The sequence below is a fragment of the Cuculus canorus genome, chromosome 3 (genome assembly GCF_017976375.1).
Source record: "Cuculus canorus isolate bCucCan1 chromosome 3, bCucCan1.pri, whole genome shotgun sequence".
Lineage (NCBI taxonomy): Eukaryota > Metazoa > Chordata > Aves > Cuculiformes > Cuculidae > Cuculus > Cuculus canorus.
Window position 1 is genome coordinate 53,311,120 of NC_071403.1, and position 19,969 is coordinate 53,331,088.

The 19,969-nt window shown below is 38.9% G+C and overlaps 1 protein-coding gene across 4 annotated transcripts in view; it reads right to left on the bottom strand.

Moving 5' to 3' along the window:
- Positions 1 to 19,969, bottom strand: part of GRM1 (glutamate metabotropic receptor 1) — a 186,819-nt gene that overhangs the window by 64,804 nt on the left and 102,046 nt on the right. For all 4 annotated transcript variants that reach the window (XM_054063653.1, XM_054063654.1, XM_054063656.1 and 1 more), the window contains exon 4: positions 6,123 to 6,358. In XM_054063653.1, coding sequence (XP_053919628.1) covers positions 6,123 to 6,358 — 236 coding nt within the window. The remainder of the gene's footprint in view (positions 1 to 6,122; positions 6,359 to 19,969) is intronic.

A 19,969-nucleotide genomic window follows, 5' to 3' on the forward strand; every position in this document is an offset into this window, starting at 1 on the left:
ACTTTGCACTCATGAGGCTGCATCTAGAACACTGCATACGCTTTTCGAACCACCAATATAGAAAGACCTTGATAACCTCGAGCATATTCTGCAGAAGGACATCAAGATGACTGGGAGCTGCAGTCCTTGCCCTTTGAGGATAGGCTGAAGGACTTGGGCTTGTTCAGGCTGTAGAAAAGATGGCTGCAAGTGAACCAAATAACAGGTTCTCTTACCTACAGGGTAGTTACTGAGGAGAGACAGGTTCCTCATGATGAAGCATAGTGGGAAGCTCAGAGACAATGGGCATAACTTGAAACAAGAGAGGTTGAAACTGGGTATGAGGCAAAGCTTTTTCACATTTAAACAGTGGAACAGGTTGCCCAGAAACAGTCTGCCACCTTCGTCCGTGGGGGTTTTTCAAAGTTCCTATGAATAAAGCCCTGAGCAGTCTGGTCTGAACTTGTACCTGACCCTGCTTTGAGCAGGAGGTTGGGCTACAGTCTTTTTGAGCTACCTTCCAGATTGAATGATTCTGTGTCTCTGGCTGCACTCTGATTGTATTTCTCTTGAACTGAGACAGGAATTAGAAGACAAAGCAATCCTTATGGCATGACCAAGGCATGAGTAAGCATCCTAAAAGGAACTTGTGCTGTCACCTCCTTTGGTTCAAAAAAATCTACATTTCTTATTCTTGTCCGCCACAAATAGGTTCACTGACAAGTAATCCTCTCCTCAAAGATCTATTGAATCAATGAATGAATCATAAATTGCCCACTTTATTCCACTTTACTCTGTTGAAAAATGTCTGTGCTGATTGCCTGCCCCTGAACTGCTGTGAGCATAATCTGATGTTTGCATCAGTTCCATAACCAATTTCATAACTGTCTCTTGTGGTGCAGAGGAGTACTCATCTCACCCTGTTTACATAAACTATAGCGGCTTTATTATCTGCCAGGAAGGGAACAGGGCACTCTCTAAGTGAGCAGTCAGATCTCCATGCAAGTGTTTGCACTGCACTGAGTCCTACACCATTTCTGCATGAACGTGTCTTGCATTTAATTCGGGCCTATGTGGGCTCACCAAGCCCGGCAGAGAAATATTTGCCACTGTAGTTTTATGGGAAGAAAAATAATTCCGTTTGGGTTATTTGTAACAGATCAGGGAAGAGAAAACATCCTGCCAAACTGTTGGAAAGGTATCTAAACTCTGTTGCCTGACATACACAGTCTATCACCTAATTCTGGTGTCAGCACACAATCTCCTACAAACTCCAAAATTTCGAGAAGGCTGTGTGTCTGATGAGCTGAGACAAGTCATAACTGTTGCCTGGTGCACTTCCTGAGTTGATGCACTAAGGGTACTTAGTCCATCCTGAGTCAGGTATCCTCTTAGTATCTCAAATTCAGAATCAGCTTTTTTTCTGTTAGTGTTAAAGTGGACTTCTCTATTCTGACTTTTCATCTAAAAGGCATGAAGAATGGTATGAAGTTCTGAATCTTATGATGAGCCAAGGTCCATGTAGAGCTGCAGGTCATGCTGTTTCCTAAAGAATGTAGCTACTACATGGAAAGCATTGAAAATACCTTGGTGGCAGGGACGGTTTCAAAACAGTTCTGCACTGGAAGAGGTTTTGGTCAGCTAAATGCCAAGGAAACTACAGGAGAATGATCATATACAACTATCTCTTTTCTACTGTGGTGAGTGGACATTGGCTGGTTGGCAAATGCCCACCAAGCCACTTTCCCACTCCCCTTCCTCAGCAGGACAGGGAGAGAAAATAAAATGGAAAATTCATTTGTCAAGATAAAGGTGATTAAAAAAAAAGAAAAGCAAATGTCACACGCAGAAGCAAAGGAGAACAGAAAGAACTTCCATCATCATGCAATGCCCAGCCACTTCCTGGGAAGCAGGGTTTCAGTATGTAGTGGTTGCTTTGAAGACAAATGCCTTATTAACGGATGCCTACTTTCCACCTTCTCCTTTCTTCTGGATTTTATTGCTGATTATGACATCATATGGTATGGAAACTTTGGTCAGTTTGGATCAGCTGTCCTGTCTATGTCCCCTTCCAATCTCTTACCCATCTCCAGTCTACTGGCCTTTGAAATAGAAAGAGAGGGGTGGAAAGATAGCCTCAGTGCTATCAAGCACTGCTCAGCAGTGGTCAAAGCTCTGGTGTGTTATCAGTGCCTTTTTAGCTACAAATCCAAAGCACAGCACTATGGGGGCTGCTATGAGGAAAGTTAACTCCATCTCAGCCTGATCCAATGCATCTACATATAAGAAAATTTCTAGATTTGAATCCAATTGTATTGGAATAGAATATTTCATTTGGAAGGGGTCTACAATGATCATCTAGTCCAGCTGCCTCACCAGTCTGGGGCTGAACAAAATTTAAAGCATGTTGTTAAGGGCATTTTCTAAACGCAGTTTTAACATTGGCAGTCTTGGGGCATAGACTGCCTCTCTAGGAAGCCTGTTTCAGTGTTTGACCACTTGGTCTCTTAGTAAAGTAATGCTTCCTAATGTCCAGTTCAAACTTCATGTTGAAGAAGAATATCTCCTATAGCAGAGAGAGAAAGAAAGGAAGAAAGCGAGAGAGAAGGGGAGAAGAGAGACACTACCTTATGAGAGGCATTTGTCTATGACATTAGCAAAGATTGTGTCAAAACCAGTTCTCACTCATCTGACTGCCACTGAAATGGGAAAAGTGAGTTGTTTAATTTTTTCAAGAAGGGATGATCCAAAAGAGCAGTCATTGCAAAACTCTTCATGATTGTCTTCTCTTCCCATCAATCTGTGGTACTACCGTATAGTCCTTGTATATCCATAACAGATATTCTGAAAATATGGCCAATTGTTAGGCCTTCTATGAACTTCAAGAGTGGAAGTCACTCAGACTTGTTTCATTCCAGTACAGCTTGGATCAGAGATATTTTTTTCCCCAAAAATACACATATACATGCAGCACTGGGTGTGACACGAAAATTCCTGAAAGACAACATCAGTCTTCTCAGGCGGTGAATGAGAGAATTCAGGCAGTAATTCCTGTCATCAGAGAAGGGAGATTTCTAGGAACTGTCTTTCCTTTGCTTCCTAGAGAGCCTGTAATCCCAAGCTAGTGCTGACTCAACAGTAACAGGGTGTGAGAAATTGCAAATGCAGCAGCTCTAATTGCTGAGGAGAAGTCCTTGCCTATCCATGAATGCTAAAAATTGAACTTCATATTCCAGTGGCAATTCTGAATAAATCACTCAATAAAGTGATTGGGTTGCTTACAAGCAAATTTTACTGGGTAGGCAGTAATTCAAGACTCTCAATATAAACTTTGTCATTAATCTCATTTTCAAAATGGATAGGTCCAAGGATTTTGAATCTTTTTTAATAAGGTAGTTGGAGAACAACACTGCCTCTTCATTTTGTGTTTCTACTGCTGTGTTGATACAAATACACAATGATCCCCTAAATATCACACAGATTTTTGTCCTTAATTTTCTTTTTCTTTAGCTAGTTTTTTTTAGATATTAACTCTCCAGAAATGGAAGAATAACTTGAGCAGTCTACTATCTTTGAATCTGTTTCTGTGAAGAAGTATGGCTGTGCTTTGTTCTCAGTAAGGTCAACCAGAGCAACTCTGGAATACAGAACTGATCGGGACCCAGAGATAGTAAAAACACATGCTAATAATTTGCATGGACTCCTGGGACCACAGGGGATTCGGCTTTTTCTGTAATGCAGGACTCTATGTGCCTTGTTACAGAAATATTGATGGAATACTGTAAGGCAAGATTGAAAGCTCTTATATGTAATGGAGTTAAGGTGCTTGGTATCAGTATTGAATATTGGTAGTTTTTCTGGTGTGATGCAGTAGTAGCAATAGTACTTAAATTTGTAGTGCCACAAAGGACTCCGAACTTCATCTACTGGTAATTCTAATGGATTTCGAATATTAGTGCTTATTATTTATTGAGCATCATGGATTGTCTCCTTCAAATTTGTGCATGGAGATACTTTGTGAGGGAAGGAAGAGGCAATTCAAATAACTTCTTTTTTACAGAGAGATTGTGAAGAGGCCTGTCTCCAAACCTGAGAGACATGAAGAAGACAGCTTTTTGGCACTGTCATACATGGACAGAAAGGCTCCACCGGCAAGTTCTGAAGCTGTTACTAGCTGAAGCAACCTGCAGAAAGGTCAGGTAAAGATATGTGTGCAGAAAGCTTTGGTGGTGCCAGTGCCAGACAGTCACCAGTGAAGTCTATGCAGTGAAAGAAAAATAAATATGATATTTTATTGTCCCTAGACTCTCTGGGGATATATAGATTTCTTGATTCTGTAGGTATGCCATTATTCGGAGTAGATACATTGCAGTGCTTCCCTTTGGTGATTTGAGACCTTTATGAACTTCTCAGTTGTGTGTGGTAAGCCTGAGGGTTATCAGTGGTTCATCACCAAATTTAAGAGCTGCTGGCTTTTCGTCACTGTCTTAAAAGTATCACACATTTTGAGGCTTCATGAAAAAGTTTCCCTTTCTAGAGGAGGGAAAGATGCCTGAGTGCCTGAATTGTGACTACTGACTGCTAGAGTCTACCAATGCAGACAAATGTTTTTGTGTTTTGCTAATAGTATAAGAATCACCTGGTATCTGCCCTTTATGCAGCAGATGAAGATTTACTGTGCTGGCTCAGAATAAATTTTTTAGTTTCCTAACCAAACAGAGACTGGATAACAAACTACCCACGTTTACAACAGCTGCTGAGTTCCCTCAGAAACAAGATGAGTATCAGAATGAAATTTATGTATGTGGATAAAATAAACCAAACAATGCAATTTGAAACTTCTTTTCTTAAGAACTGCATTTGCACTGTACATCCATCTTTCCGCCCCCTCTTAGTAATTTCTGCCCTTGTTGGCCTATATGAACTCCTTTGAGCTGAAACAATCTCAAAAACAATTAAATCTCTATACCATAAATCAAACTTTTGGTAAAGTCCAGAGTTAATGACTCCTTTGAGGAAAAAAAATATCTGTACAACCTCAATATTTATTTAGCCAGTTTGCCTTGCCATTAGCCCTTTAGCACCCAAATGGGCCAGCCTGTCTGACAGCTAGCAAGTCGGGCCAGTTTTGAGTCACTGACAGTACTTGGTGGTATGTCTCAGCTGTTAATAAAAGAATGTGAGGGAGTTGGAGTAACGTGGAAGATGGCATTACTGATGGAGAAGGGAAGAACTAGAAATACTACAGGAATTCAACTCATGGAGCACATGAAAATCAACTGAGATTACTGGTATGGGATAGAGGAGGTGGAGATTTAAAGAACAGGACCGAAATACAGGCTTCATTAGTTTTCTTTCTAATGGAGTAACTTCCTTACTATCAGAGTATACCTTTTTTGCTAGAAATGAAATACTTAGAAACTATAAAGAAAATATTTGCAGAAACTATTCAGCAAGTATTTTACAGAAAGATGATCGCTTGTCACTCAGTCTACTGATAGATTTAATCTTACTGAAACATTTCACTTTATTTTCTCAGATTATGTCATGGAAAAGAAATCCTATCTATGCATAGATATACTTGTCTTGCTGTGAGGTGAAATACTTCTGTCTGTAGGACAGCATGGTTTTTATATAAGTGCTACATAGCGGAAATAAACTATAAATGTTTTAGTGGGTGAAGAAAATGAAGGATGAAGCAGATGCCGGGCCAATTTTAAGACTCATCAATTTTCCTTAAAATATTCCATAATATTTTCTGTGAATTTCCTTATTGCTCAGTTGATCAGAAGAGCTGGCTTAAAGAAAAAATAAAGTTAAAATTGGCTCTTACTTTTGTTAAAAATTAATGGTTACTTATTTTTTACAAGCCATATAACATACCTGAAGCACTCTTGCCAGTCTCAGTATAGCCCTAAAACATGAAAAGTGCACAACCCACTCTACAGCAGAGCAGAACTAAATTGAGAGAAAGCCGGCCATACTCCTGCCAGACTTGGGATTTATATCTCTATAATTTGGGGTCAAAACTGGTGATTGAAATATTGGAAAAAAAGAAAAATTAATTAAGAAGAAAAAAAAAAACTCAAAGACAAATTTTCACCAGAGCACAGATTGAATTGGGAAAATTGTTGTCAGGTTACCGGTGCAGTTCTTCTGGAAGTTGGCATTCTCTAATGGGTGCCCTGGGATGCGACACTGAAATCTGTGCTGCCAGAACTCGGGAAACCAGGGGTTGCGGGTATTGGTGTCCAGACGCAGCTTCAGATAGTAGTCATCAAATGACAAGACCTCTGGAGATTGCAGTTTGATAGTGATGCCTCCGTTTGCTTCAGGTTCGTAGCCTTCAATAACTTCATCTCGATCTGCCCAACCATCACTGAAAAGAAGCAAAAAACCCACTTATTACACAAGGACAGGAAGCTTTTTTTTGAAAAAAGTAAACATCCAAATGCAGGACAGCACGCTTGGAAGCAGATGATTAAAGGGAAATCTAAAGGTACGTCTAAAATTCAGGCAGAGAGGGAAAGAAGAAAGCACAGTGAGACTTGTAATGAGCAATCAGACTGCGTTTCATGCTGAGTTCTCATTAACTTATCTGGAAAGATGAGGGATTGTCCCTCTGGAAAGGGCTTTTGAGCATAGCTTCTGGTGTGATGTCTTTATGATTGAAGAGATTCTGCCTTATTTAGGCTGTCCTGTAATTGGTGGAAACTGAAAGAATTAATATCAATGGAAAAGAAACTGAGCCAGGATCCTGGGTGTTTTGCAGAAGAGATCTCAGTATACGTGGATCTCACAGCTAGAAGAGTAATTCAAATCAAATATAAAGTGAGAAATGCATTGTGTTGGAAGAGAATGGAGTAAGAATGCTTGATAAAGTTGACCAGACTAAAAAGAAAACCACATGCTATTCTTGCACTGCATGGAATTTTTGATAACATGCTTTTTATTTTTTCTCTCTTTCTTATTTTTTATTTTAACAAACAGTGGCTTTATATTTTATTTCTGTTTATTCATGTAACGGATACTTTTAAAAAGCCCGAAGATAAAATCCTTTCTTGACAACATTATTTCATGGAAAGTCTGTTTTAACAGGTTTAAACAAAGTCTGTTTGGCTTAGCATCTGAGTCTTAGTTTCATTCTGCTAGCACAAAGTCCATTGATTTAGTGTCATTCTCCCATTCGTATTAGGGTCTCCTTAAGAACAGTGCTATTACTGTCTCATTTAAGTGTAAATATAAGTCATTGCTTAATTTTAATATGCTGCACATGTCATGAGAGAAATAGATTATTCTGGCACCTCAGACCTAGCTCTATCCATTCAGAATCAAATCAGTGCCACTGCTGCTGTGAAAATCAGACAGATAAAGCACTGCCAGCGGCAAAGAGCTCAAGAGTAAAAATGCTGTTGACCACTCAGAGAGGAGTCTGTTTCACACAAAAGAAAGTGAACCCCTGAACTCCAGATAGACTGAAAGAAGGCCCTTCTTAGGAGACTCTCAGATACAGCTTGGAGAAGATTGTTGAGGTGCAGATGATACCAGCAAAGGATATTTATGAAACACTCAGCATATGTCTACCTGAGACTCCACAATGGACTCCAAATAGATAAGACGTGAAGTAGCAAGCTCTTTCACAGTGCTAGTCAAACAGGTGTAAGGTAAGGTATGCACTGGGCATGTGTGAATCTTTGTTCCTCAGCCACCAGACTGAACAGCTGCATGGTTTAGCTGACATTCATGTTGACTGCTGCATCTGTGCTGTAGGAACCTGGGAAAAAACAGCAGCTCTCCATGGAAATACAGGAAAGCCCATGTACTGAATGTTTTCCATATGGGACGCACAACCCAAGCCTCTATTACGGGAAGTTATTTAAAGCACAGGACATCCGGCAGCCCACTGACTGAGAGATCAACAGATTCCTTTCCACCTGGTCCTAGGGACTGACAAAGCTATACTTTAAAGATGGCGCTATATGGCACCACTGAGCCAGCATTTCTTTGTTTCCCCCTTTGCCAAGGATTTGCAGTGGAACTGCCCAAATTTTCTGAGTGTGCGAAGTACTGACCAATATCTTCATATAGCCAAACAGCATGAGATACACATGTATGCGTGTTGCATCTCACACCTGGTGTAAAAGCAGCGGGAGGCACAGGGAATAGGTTGCAGGAAGGAGATAGCATTGACTGAAAAGTTCCGTTGTGGAACGGGAATGGGTATGATATGGTGTCCCAAAGGGGTGGTCTCTGCCAGGCTGAACCCAGCAGCAACCGCTGGGTGTGTCAGAGGCACCGATCCGACAAAGATCAGGGCTTGCCAAGAACCTGACAAAGGTGGGGTCTCTCTGGCTGTCCAAACTTGATTAATTTTCTCACAAGGAAAGAAATAGGGGAAGGACGTTCTTTCACTGCAGAGAACACTAAGTTCAGTGATGAACTGACTGAAACCCTCATTCCCTATTCCCCTGCACCACTGGAATGGGGAGGTGGTTGGGAACTGTTGCCAGGCACAGTCCTCGAATATGGGGCTACCAGTCAAATAGAATTGACCACAGATCAGACTCAATTGGATATGAATGATGTCCTGCTAGAGTGCCAATTTGAGTCAGTACCTCCTTGGAGCAGTGGGCTTGCAGTTGGGGACCTTCCTCTGGGATCAGATCATGCCCAAAGCAAATTCCCTGGGATTGAGCACTCTCATCTTATAGGTGAGTGATTGTCCAAATTTTGGATAGCAGAGTGAGTGTGCGCATTTTGGGTCATCCTTGTAAAGGATTGCTTGTGAAACTTAAGAATTCCTAAGTCAATTGTGTAGTAATATTCCCACCTGACATACAAACTTCTGGTTTATTTGTTGTTTTTTTCTATTATTTTTACCCTGATTTTTAGTGGCTCCTTTTGTGTTTTGAAGGTCCTTCCATGACACTGGGTCACTTCTTCCTACAGCAAGTCATGCAGGTTACTCAGGTTCTGCCTTTGTACCAATATAAACCTAATGATAAGGGAAAGAAACTGCATCCCTCCACTCCTCATTTCTTCATGGGCTGAGAGCGCCTAGTAAAATGTACTGTGCACCCTGTCTGCCTCACAACAGATCACAGCATAGACAGCCCTGCAAAAGTAAAACAAAGAGAAGGAACTTTCTGGATTTTGTATAATTCAAGCCATAAATTAGCACCAGAAAGGAGAAAAAGACACAATATTTATTTCTTTTTATGTGGGGAAAAGCAAGCAAGAGGTCACTCTTACAGCATAAGTAATTGAGTCTTAATTGCATGATTACTTCATTATTTGTCACAATGTTTATGGCTTGCAAACCGTAGACTCAAGCAGAAACATTAGTGAGTCAAAAAGATTAAGGAAATTGGGACATTTTTAAAAGACTTTCTAGAAAGAAGATAGTTTACTGTTTGGATTCCTACCAGCCAAACATCAGAGGGATTTATTTCCTCTCCCATGTAAGTTTGGCTTGGAAAATTGCCACATTCCCTCTGAAGGCAAGGCAAAGCAATTCTGCAAAGGCAAGAGAAAATGCATTTCAAGTTTTCTAAGGGCATCTGATGGAAAAGTTCTCCTAAATTGGAACACAGATCGTCACCTAATATTTCTTCATTTCTTTCTGCCCCCACATATATTTGTCCCCCTTCAATGTACTCAAATAGTTAAATCAATCAGATAAGCATTGTGTGCAGTGAAATGTGAAGAAAAGGCACTGGAATCTGTGAAAAGAGTTCATATGTGTTGGTGTTCATGTGGGACCTTTGCTTCACTTTCAGTAAAATCAGGGAAGCAAAAAGGAGTCCTCTGGTTTCTTAGAGAACTCCTGCTATCCTGGCAGCTGGCTGTGCTGAAAGGTGCCCTAGGGCGGCTGTACAGCCCTGTCCGCAGTGGATTGTCTGGGAACCATCCATCCTTAGTGCTGTATGAATAAAAGGATAGGGTTCCAGAAGATGACATTAAAACATTGACATTTCTAATGCTGGACAACAGCATAATACTGAAGTCCAGTTGACAGCATGAATGACAGTGACAGAATCACATGACCAAGAGCTAATTCAATGGAAAAATGAAATCATATTTAAAAAAGGAAGCACATATTATTCTTTTGTTGTCAGAATCGAGTACTTTCCACCTACTTTCCTTCTTTTGTCCTGCTGAGTAGCAAGTAGCACGACGTGTATTACTTTCTGAAAAAAACATCTTTCTATGTGCCTTTACTTCAGATTTTAGGACGTGGCCCAATATCCATCACCTCAACTGCCTTCCCTAATGAGTATCCATTGTAGGTTTTGTGTGGTTTTCTGGACTTGAAATACACCAGGCACCTTGTGTAACAGTTGATCTGAAGCTCTGTGAGAGGGTTAAAATCATGAAGACAGAAACAGTGAGGGAGGGACAGGTGCGTGGGTATCAAACCAGCAATCGCTCTCTCTGCTCTTAGGAGAGAAAAAACCAACTGTTTTTGTTATGGTTTTGTGGTGTTTATCACAATCAAAACGGTCACTGATATTCTGAAAGCTACTCTTGGTCTGAGTTCCTATCTGGTGGCCAACATTCATCATGTCAAATCCAAATTTCAACATTCTATTACAAACAAAAATCAAGCAGAAAGGGAAAAAAACCCAGATCTACTCCATCTAGTTTCAGAAGGCCTAATTCCCTTTATCACAAATTGAATTTCAAGAAAGAAAGGGTTTTTTGTCTTAACCAGTTTACTGTTCTGCTAATGTGTGACAATGGAGATTTCTGAACTGTGGCTTCAGCATCTTAGCCTCTGCATATTTTCTGAGCTACTGCCACACATATCCCTGTGACTGAAACACCAGGAGAAATGCAATAGATTTCCAGTTTCCTCTCCTCTTCCAAACATGAACACTGTCAGCTGCTTTTCACAAGGGCTGATGAGACAACCTACAATCAGTCTTTCTATTTTCATCTCCTCAGGACTTAACTCTTAAACTATGCAGCAGCGGCAGCTCTGCTCTGATTCCCTGCACATCACTCAGCATTACTATTCCAGATGCTTTTTCCAAATAAACAAATGGGGAAAAAAAGAAAACATGCTGTTGTTTATGAAGCCTACTTGCCCTGTGATTATTGTAGGAGGTAGCATCTTTGCACAGGTAAACAAAACAAATCACATCAGTCATGGACACTGAATTGCAGTTTGACTCCTGCACCTTTATAAGACTTGATATGATGGGCCAAAGTTGTAGACCACAATTGATTTAGACCTCTCTGCCTGGAGGGCTGAATCATTGGCAGTTTTTTTCCCAAGGAGTTTGCATTAATGAGAAGGATTTTTAGGCTGTATTGTCCAAGTCATAAAATATATAAAAGAAATTAAGAGCAAAATGGTCTTTATAAATGCTAAATGAATTTTTTTTTTTTTTTTTTGGGAGGGGGGCAGGTTCCTGTTCAACCATCAGGGTCATACGTTCTTGCTTTTCTCTTCTTTCCACAAAGCTAAGGCCCATGTCAATATACTTTCCTGCTCACATCAATATACATTCCCACAGTGCATGGTTATGAATGCCTTCCTACCATTGCTCTCAAGGCTGCCATCTGGCCTGCTCTTATGTTAAACTTCTAATAGATTTAAAAATGAGGACAGCACCACTTGGAAGTTCAACATTCAGTAAAGCGCCATGCCATTTTACTATATAGGTAAAAATATTTTAAGGACAATTATTACATGCTCAATTATATAAATAAAAGTCTAGCCATTTTACTTGGAAAGTGCTTTTTGCAAAACTATCTTTCTGTGTAGTGTTCAAACACAGCTTATGTAGAAGCATTTCAAAACACTACAAACCTCTAAATAGTGATAAGTGGAGTTTACATAATTTGTTATTCTGTTCTGATATATGCCAGTGCTCTGGATTTTTAGAACTGGTCACATCTGGAAGCCTGCAAATTCAATTTTCTCTTTTTATAAAAATCTTTCCTGACAGCACCCCACTGGAAATCCAGCACGGTTCTCCTGTTTGTGTGCAGGATTTGTATGACTGTGACAGCCTCTCGCCTCCTTCTGAAAGAACAGACGGAAACTCAGAGCTCAGCATAAGGCCAAGCCAGAATGTGCTAGTGTGGCAGGAGGACTAATTTCATAGACAGCTCCACCAGAAAAAATCAGTGTTGCAACTTGATATAAGCAAAGGCAGCAGAATCAGGCCCGGAGTACTCCACAAGCAGTACTGTAGTTGGCTACTTAGCTGCCCTCTTCTGAATGCAGACTTTAAGAAGATTTCTTTGTTTCACTAACCTCTTGTACCGGAAAGAAAAAAAACACAACCAACTTGTTGTGAAGGAAGACTGACCTATTCTCTGGCAATAAGGAATTCTACCAAAGGTATTCGGTGTCAGTTTAACACATGCCTCAAATAGAAGATGCTATGTAAAGAAAATTGAAACTTCCGATATTCACAAGTCAGCAACTGGCAAAGTGACTTTCTTCCTTAGACTTATATGTTATCAGTCACTCTCAGTGGTCACCAAAGTCAGCTAAAGGCGCTGATCATTATTTTTTGTGAGCATTATTTCAAACATGAGAAAAAATGCCAGTTTTGCACTCATTCATTTTGCTAATTCATCAGTACTGCATACTTACATTGAAAGGTGGCAGACCTTTCCTCAGCTGCCAAACCATGTATTCTTTGAAACTACAGTTTATTTCTACATGTGTGACAAGTCCTGGCAATCTTAGGAGGTTAGTCCCAGTGGGAAAGATAGGCTTGTACCTCTCTGCTGGCAAGACCAGGCTGAAAGGCTGTATACAGTCATGCTCTAACCAGAGGCTTGCTGAGCACTGACTGACCTTCTTAAAACCAGAAGAATCAAATTCACTAAATCTCATAGCTACAAAAAAAAAAAGGCGGGGGGCGGGGGAGTGGGCTCTACGTTTTGCTACTGCAGGCATCAGGAGTCATCACCTTTCCAAGCTGCCAGTTTATTGGGCAGGCATTATAACTTGTTGTGAGATTTATACTTGTTCCCTTTCCCCACAAACGATGCTGAGCTCAAATGCACCTTGAATACCAGCCTTTAGATTTCTCCTTGTTGTTGACCTTCATAGGTCAGTCCTGACTCAAATCAGCTGAAAAGAACATGGGAATATCAGCTCTGCAAACAGGAAGCAGGACAAGAAAACAACTGAAACTGCTCTGGGAGGGAAATGGAAAACAAGAAGGAGAGAGAAGATTGCTGCCTTGACAGTCTCACAGACGTGTAAAAGAAGGTATGAGAGGAGCATTTGTTGCCAGACTGTGCAGTTACCGGTTGTAGACTCATAATTCACACAGCGCTACTATGCCACTGTGAGTTGTAATCCTGTCATGGACTATAGATTGAAGAACATATCACACCTGGTTAGGACTTGGTCTGGATACTTCTAGAGACCACCAATGGGACTCTGAAAGAAACTAGTATGGTTTATCAGCTAACCCTACTCCCTTTGACACAGCTACGTGTACTCATCATGTTTAGAAGTCTAATGTCCTACAAGAGGTGCTATTTTCTGTGGGAAATTGAAAAATTAATAATAATTCCCAAGGCCATTTTCTTCAAGCGCTTTGTTGTATTTTTAGTAATTTTTTTCCTTCTTGCCAGGTTCTGTTTTATAAGATTGCATACACAGTTTTTCACCTCTCATCCATGATTACTGAAGGCGTACAGTAGCAGTAGCACATTAGTTCTTATATTTTATGCAAGCACAAATTGTGGTAAGGGCTCCCAGTTTCTGTTTAGTGAATCAGTGGATTTTTTTGAATGAGTGACACTCTGTAAAGAATTATGTTGATAAATGATAGGTCATTATGTTTCAAATTATTATCATTCACTTTTTTGTGAATTTTCAGAATTTTTGCATCTCTCATTTAAAAAATGTAGATTATAACCCCATGGACCTTGATGGATTGTATTTTGCAAATATGTATTTAGGAAGGTTTTAATTATCGTATGTGTTGCATATATTTGCATGCAATTTACATAATGTAATTTAACTGCCTATCATGCAGGCGTTATCTTGGGGAGTCTTTACTGTAAAGATTCTTGACACAGTTGGCATGTGCAGCTCTTTGTAAATGTATTTGCTGCTTTCACACAAGAAAGGTTTTACCATTCTCAAGAGTGCACAATGGTGCATATCTTGAAAAATCAGAAACCATACATATATTCTCCAAGGCAACAGCTGATTTTTCAAAAAGGTGTACACATGCTTTCACCCCAGATTGTGAAGAGGATTGAATCCTTGCTCTGCATATTTGAAATTCACAACATGAGGCATCATGAAAGCACAATATCTTTTCCAAATGAAAGCACATGCGTACGGAGGAGGAGATCATCCAAATTTAAACAAACACACAAACAGAAAGCCTTAATCTTAAGATTGTGCTCATATAGGGTGCTCCTGGTCTCTAATACGTGCAGCCAAATCCAAGATTTTTAACATCTTATTAATACACCCACATCTGAAAAATAGAGAGGTTTATCTTTGCTTCTCTGTACCTGTTCCAGGGGATTTTTTTTAATCCCCTTGCTGCTGCTGTGCTGAAAATTGTGTGCAACAAGACTCCACTGAAAAATGAATATGGATAGTAAGAGGTAGCTCCTGCCATGGAGATCTCAACTGTGGTGCCTTTTCAGGGAGGCTAATTAGAAAGAAATATTCGTGTTAAGACTTCCATCCTGTGTAAAAGTCTTAGAGACTGAGGTCTTTTCTGTGCAACCACGCAAAGGCTTCCTACCTCTGCTCCCACCAGCTGCAAATCACTCACTTCTCAAGGCCAGATCTGAAGGATCGGAAAGACATATACCATATGGAGGGCAAATAGGCTAGAAATACACGAAAATGTACAGGTATATATTCAGAAAATAGAAAGGGTAAATACATGCCCTTTTCACTCCATGCCACTCCAGCAGAGCTACCTGGATGCTTGGATGTGAATTTGTCGTGCTTCCCAAAAGATTAATTCATAGATGTCTTACTTAACCACTAACAGAAAAAGGAGAACATTTTCTTTCTTGTCCCCTTGCTTTGTTGAGGTGCTGAGGAACAGCAAAATAAACATCTTAGAGTGACATTTCCATATCCATTTTCACACAAACTGTGCTGAGCTCAAAATTACATTGAATTCCAACCTTTAGATTTCTCCATAATGTTGACTTTCATACAACAGTCCAGAATTTTCTTTCAGAGATTTATATTCTTATGTGATTCCCTCAAAGCCATCCCTTGCTGTAACCATCATACAATAATGCTGAAGAGAAATATACACAGAGAGATTATAGCCCTTTTTCAATGGAAATAATATTTCAATATGCAGATCTAAAGCAGACATCCTACATCTTGCAGATAAGTTGCTATTACTGCTTTGCATATAATGTATTTCCATATCTGTACAAATTATCTGAAATGATGTTTCCACACTCACTCTTGAAAACTGAACCTTTACACATGTATTTAAGCAGGAATTGCTCATTGCTTTGATAGCGTTCCAATGAAACTATGCCTGAAAAGGAACTGGTAGCCATAGATAAGAACATGCTAGCCATTCCATAAAAATGCATACTAATACAGTCTTCAAAACAACAGATGAAATAAAATGGAAAACAAAGGTGAAATATGATGAAACTCATAATAAAATCACAAAACTTGTGAATCTATTAATTAAAAGTAACATGTTTTAGAACAATATTTCTGTAAGCAGCTGTTTCTACCAAAAGTTTTAAGTTGGGTCACATCTGTCGTTCTTTTCCAATTTCTGTGGATACTTGAATATTCAGGTTACTATGAATATTTATGAATAAGGCATTTTACACTTAAATATTCATAAATTGTTCATTTGAAATTATATATTGATACAGAAAACATCCAATTCATACTATGACAGTGAGCTGCCTAAGCACCTAAACCTTTCCAGTGAGAGAATCAAGTAATGTTTTAAGGTTTTCATAGAATAAGAAACGTACAATCATTAGACTTCAGTAACCTACTAACATAACATTGCATTGTGCCTCCAATGAATAGCTCATGAACTACTTGCAAAAACTAATCCATCTGAAAATTAAGCAACTTTTTCACAAACAGTTAGTGAACATTAGAATAAGTGTAATGCCTTGAAAACTTTTTTAATAATCTAATTTGTTCAGGCAATGCTACTATACTTGACTCAAAGCAACTGTTATAGAGCACTTTAAAAATGTATAAAACTATTATTGATTTACTCTTCTGCACTTAATGCTGTCTGAAAGTCATAGAGGTTTTTCTTGTAGCTACATGGATATGAAATAAGAAATCCAAGTACAATCGTCTGCCTGTCTAAATCAAACTTAGTTCAACATGACCCACCTACCCTCTGTGCCTTAAAAGAATCTGCCCTATCAAGCAGAACTACAGTAGCGCAGTAGTAGACTTCTAGGCATTTAGGTGTCTGGTGTCCAATACATACTAAGTCAAAATATGCCCAGAAAATAACTGGAAAGGATTGAAGTATCTTGCTCAGAGGAACCGCTGAAATACACTGTCTCGCTTAAATCATAGAATCACAGAATTTGTTGGTTGGAAAAGACCTTTGAGATCATTGAGTCCAATGTCTTATTAAAGAATAGATTGTAAACTTATTATTCACACTGTTCAAGTTTTACTCCTTCTAGGTATCATGCTGACAGCACTGAGAAAGGTAGTACGGCAGATATTCACTGTGTAAGGAGTCTCACAGTGACCTCATTTTGTGGCATGAGGGGTACAGAACAGCCATAGTCAGATGCATACTTAAGTATAGAATTTGCATACAGCAATCCCTGCTTCCCAGCCTGGCTGCCTAGGAATTAGAAACAGGACCTGTTGAATCTCTTTTCCTACTAAAAAAAAGAAAAAATAATATGCAAATTTATACAGGTGTTTGAGAGAACAACATAAGTGAAGATTTTTCTAAAGCTGTAAGTTATGGTAATCAAAAAGCCATATTGAAGATATTACAAAAAAGGTTTAAAACTCGCTGCTCTGTTTTAAACAGTAATAAAAATTGTGAAGTGAACAGATGTACATTCAGAAAAATCTAGGACAATTTGCCAAAATCTTGTTCAGAGTGCATAAGTTCTTATAAGTACTTGAAACATGCTTAAAAATCACAGGAGTAAAACTAGTTCCATATACTTGTCATATGGTCAAGCCAACCTGTAACTGAGTAAATGTACTGTTGAGTAAAATACTGATATTTCATTAGACTAAATAAGAATACAAGACTACAGCAAAATCACAACTGATCAGTTCTTCAAAATGTCTAAATTACCAAATCACCAAATTAATTCACAATATAATCAGATTAATTTCAAAACTGCAGAAAAAAAAAGGATTATTCTTTGTTAATTCCATACTGGAGACAGAAAGAGCTGTTTTCCTTCTAGATCCTAAGCTACACTTAAATAGGAAGACCTCTTCCAGGCAATAGGTGTGGATATCTTTTCTGATATCAAATGTTTTCCTGATGGAAATTCCTCTTAATTCTCGTCTTTCCCAGGAAAGGATGGGAGATTTTTTTCTGACTATGCTATGCTTTTGCCCTTTTTTAATGCAGTCATGGAATGATTTGGGTTGTGAGGGTCCCTTAGAGATCTATATGGTTCAGCAAGCTATATGGTCCATGCAATCTCCTTTCAATTAATCTGACTCATTCCTGTCACTGAGAGAAAGTACAAACCATATAACTAAGGAAACAACAAATCTGCCATTTCAACTTAATGTTTACATTTTTGTTTAGGAAATCATACTTCTTTTATATTTTAATAATCTATTGACTCCAGAAAAATCAAAGTATTCCTAGGATCCAGTTTTATTAATTAGTGATGATTTCACAACTTACTAATTCAAAACTGAAATAAGCATTTTTAAAACAGAACCCTATTTTGTCCAGCTTTTGCACAAGAGCACTGTCAGCAAAGAGTGTATAAGCAGCCTTACACGACGCAGTGAAAGAGAAGTATTTTTCCTCTTCCATTCATGAATCTAGCCAGAGAAGAGGGATGGGTATGGACTCACACGAAACAGAAAATTGGCACTTTGCTTTATGCAGTAGTAGGAGATACACAAAGAAAATCTGAAAGGCACTGTGCAGAAACTTCACTTGAGTGTAATTCCTGTGTTTATGTGCAAGGAAAAGCAGAAGAGTACAAGTCAAATTGCATCAACTAAAGCCCACTGTCAGGGTATTGCATGGGCCAGATGGGGAGCCAGGAACGGAGACAGATCGTAAGTGAGATGGGGAAAGACCCAGAGGTTGTGGCCACATTCAGCCAAGAGTTGATGTCACTGCAGAGAGTATCTGATGGCATTAACTGAAGAGCCAAGTGATGGTACAGTGGAAGTGTCCCTTGTGTTTTCAGCTTTTTTAGTTATTTTAACAATCTTTTAAAGTGAAACAGGAAACATTGCATTCTTAATGTTTTTGTTCTACAAATAAAATTGCTATACTCACCATAGACATGCAATACATGTGCAGACAGGAGAGAGAATAGAAACAAACTGGACCAATTCCCATTTTCTGATGATCAGAAAGAAAAGGAAATTCAAAGCCATGGAGAAGACAACAAGTCCCCAGTGTTGTTATTTCCTTTTATTTTATGGATAAAAGATATGTGAAAGGTTAAGAATCCATCTCAAAGAAACTAAATCTAGTCTACATCTATAAAAAATATCCAAATTTTAAAATCCATGTTTATGCACAAGAACTGGGGAAAACCAATTATTTCTGGAGAAACCCAATTATTTCTGGAGAAACACTGAAAATAAAAAATACTTTGTTGTATTCATTCATTAAAAAAATAACAAAACCTACAAACCCCAAGGTAAATCACATGCACATTTAAGAACTAAATAAACCAAAAAGAACAGTGGAAAAAATAAAGGAAAATAGCTTTTTCAAGAAAAATACTGTAGTGGGGTAAATGTAAGAACAGCAGACAAATCCTTGAGTAGTTTGGCTACGAGGACTGTTGCTCACAAAAAGATAGAAGAGATGAAGTAAGAAAAACTGATGAAGTGGACAGAGCCAGAAAAAGAACTCTATGGATTTTTTTTTTATTATGAGCTGCAAGCTGTAAGAAAAGGAAGACTGCAGAGTTGATATTACCTCAGGAAAAACCTGGGATATGATTAAAAGCCAAACAGTCACAGTGCTTTAAGCTGCTCCCTGCTGTCTTAGAAAGGAAAATGCTTTGACTTTTCCAGATGCCTTTTACCTCCTACAGGTGGCCACTTGTGCTTAGTCTTCTACCTTCCTGTCTACTTGATTCCTGGTGCATTAATAGTCCTTATTTCCCTTCACTGAGAACTAAAGCATGAGAAGGCTTGACGTACCCGGACAAAAGGCATGGACATGGAGGGTAATAGCCTGGGCCTTGAGGCACCAGCTATTCTACATGAAGAAAATTGCTTATCCTTAGGGAATATCATGCATTGATTCTGAATCCTCTAACTGTAGTCTGGAAACACTTACTTACCTGAGGGATACAAGAGAAAATTAATGAGATTGCTCAGCATTATTAAATACCGGTGAGTTAGAGAAAGTAAGGCATATGAGTATGATATCAAGGTTGAAATCATCATAGGTCATCACATTTTTGGAAGGTCCATGGCAGGCAGAGCACACAACTGTTAAGAAAGAATGTGCATGTGAAGATATTTTGAGAGTGTTTAAGAGAGAAGAGTGTATAAATATGTAAATACAGATATATAAATACATTGACAATCCTGTAATATTCCGAGTGACATTAAAACTAATGGAGAAGGAGGAGAAGGGAGGGAAAGCAGTAAACTACTACAAGACAGCCAATTCTGTTTGAATTACAAATAGTTCATAATCTATCCAATAGGTATTAAACCTACTTCCAGTTGTAAGGAAGGAAAAATACTTAATGCAATGCCCCATTTAACCAGATCTAGGAAACAATTCAAATGGAAAAAACAAGTAAAAAAACTATTTTTTACAGT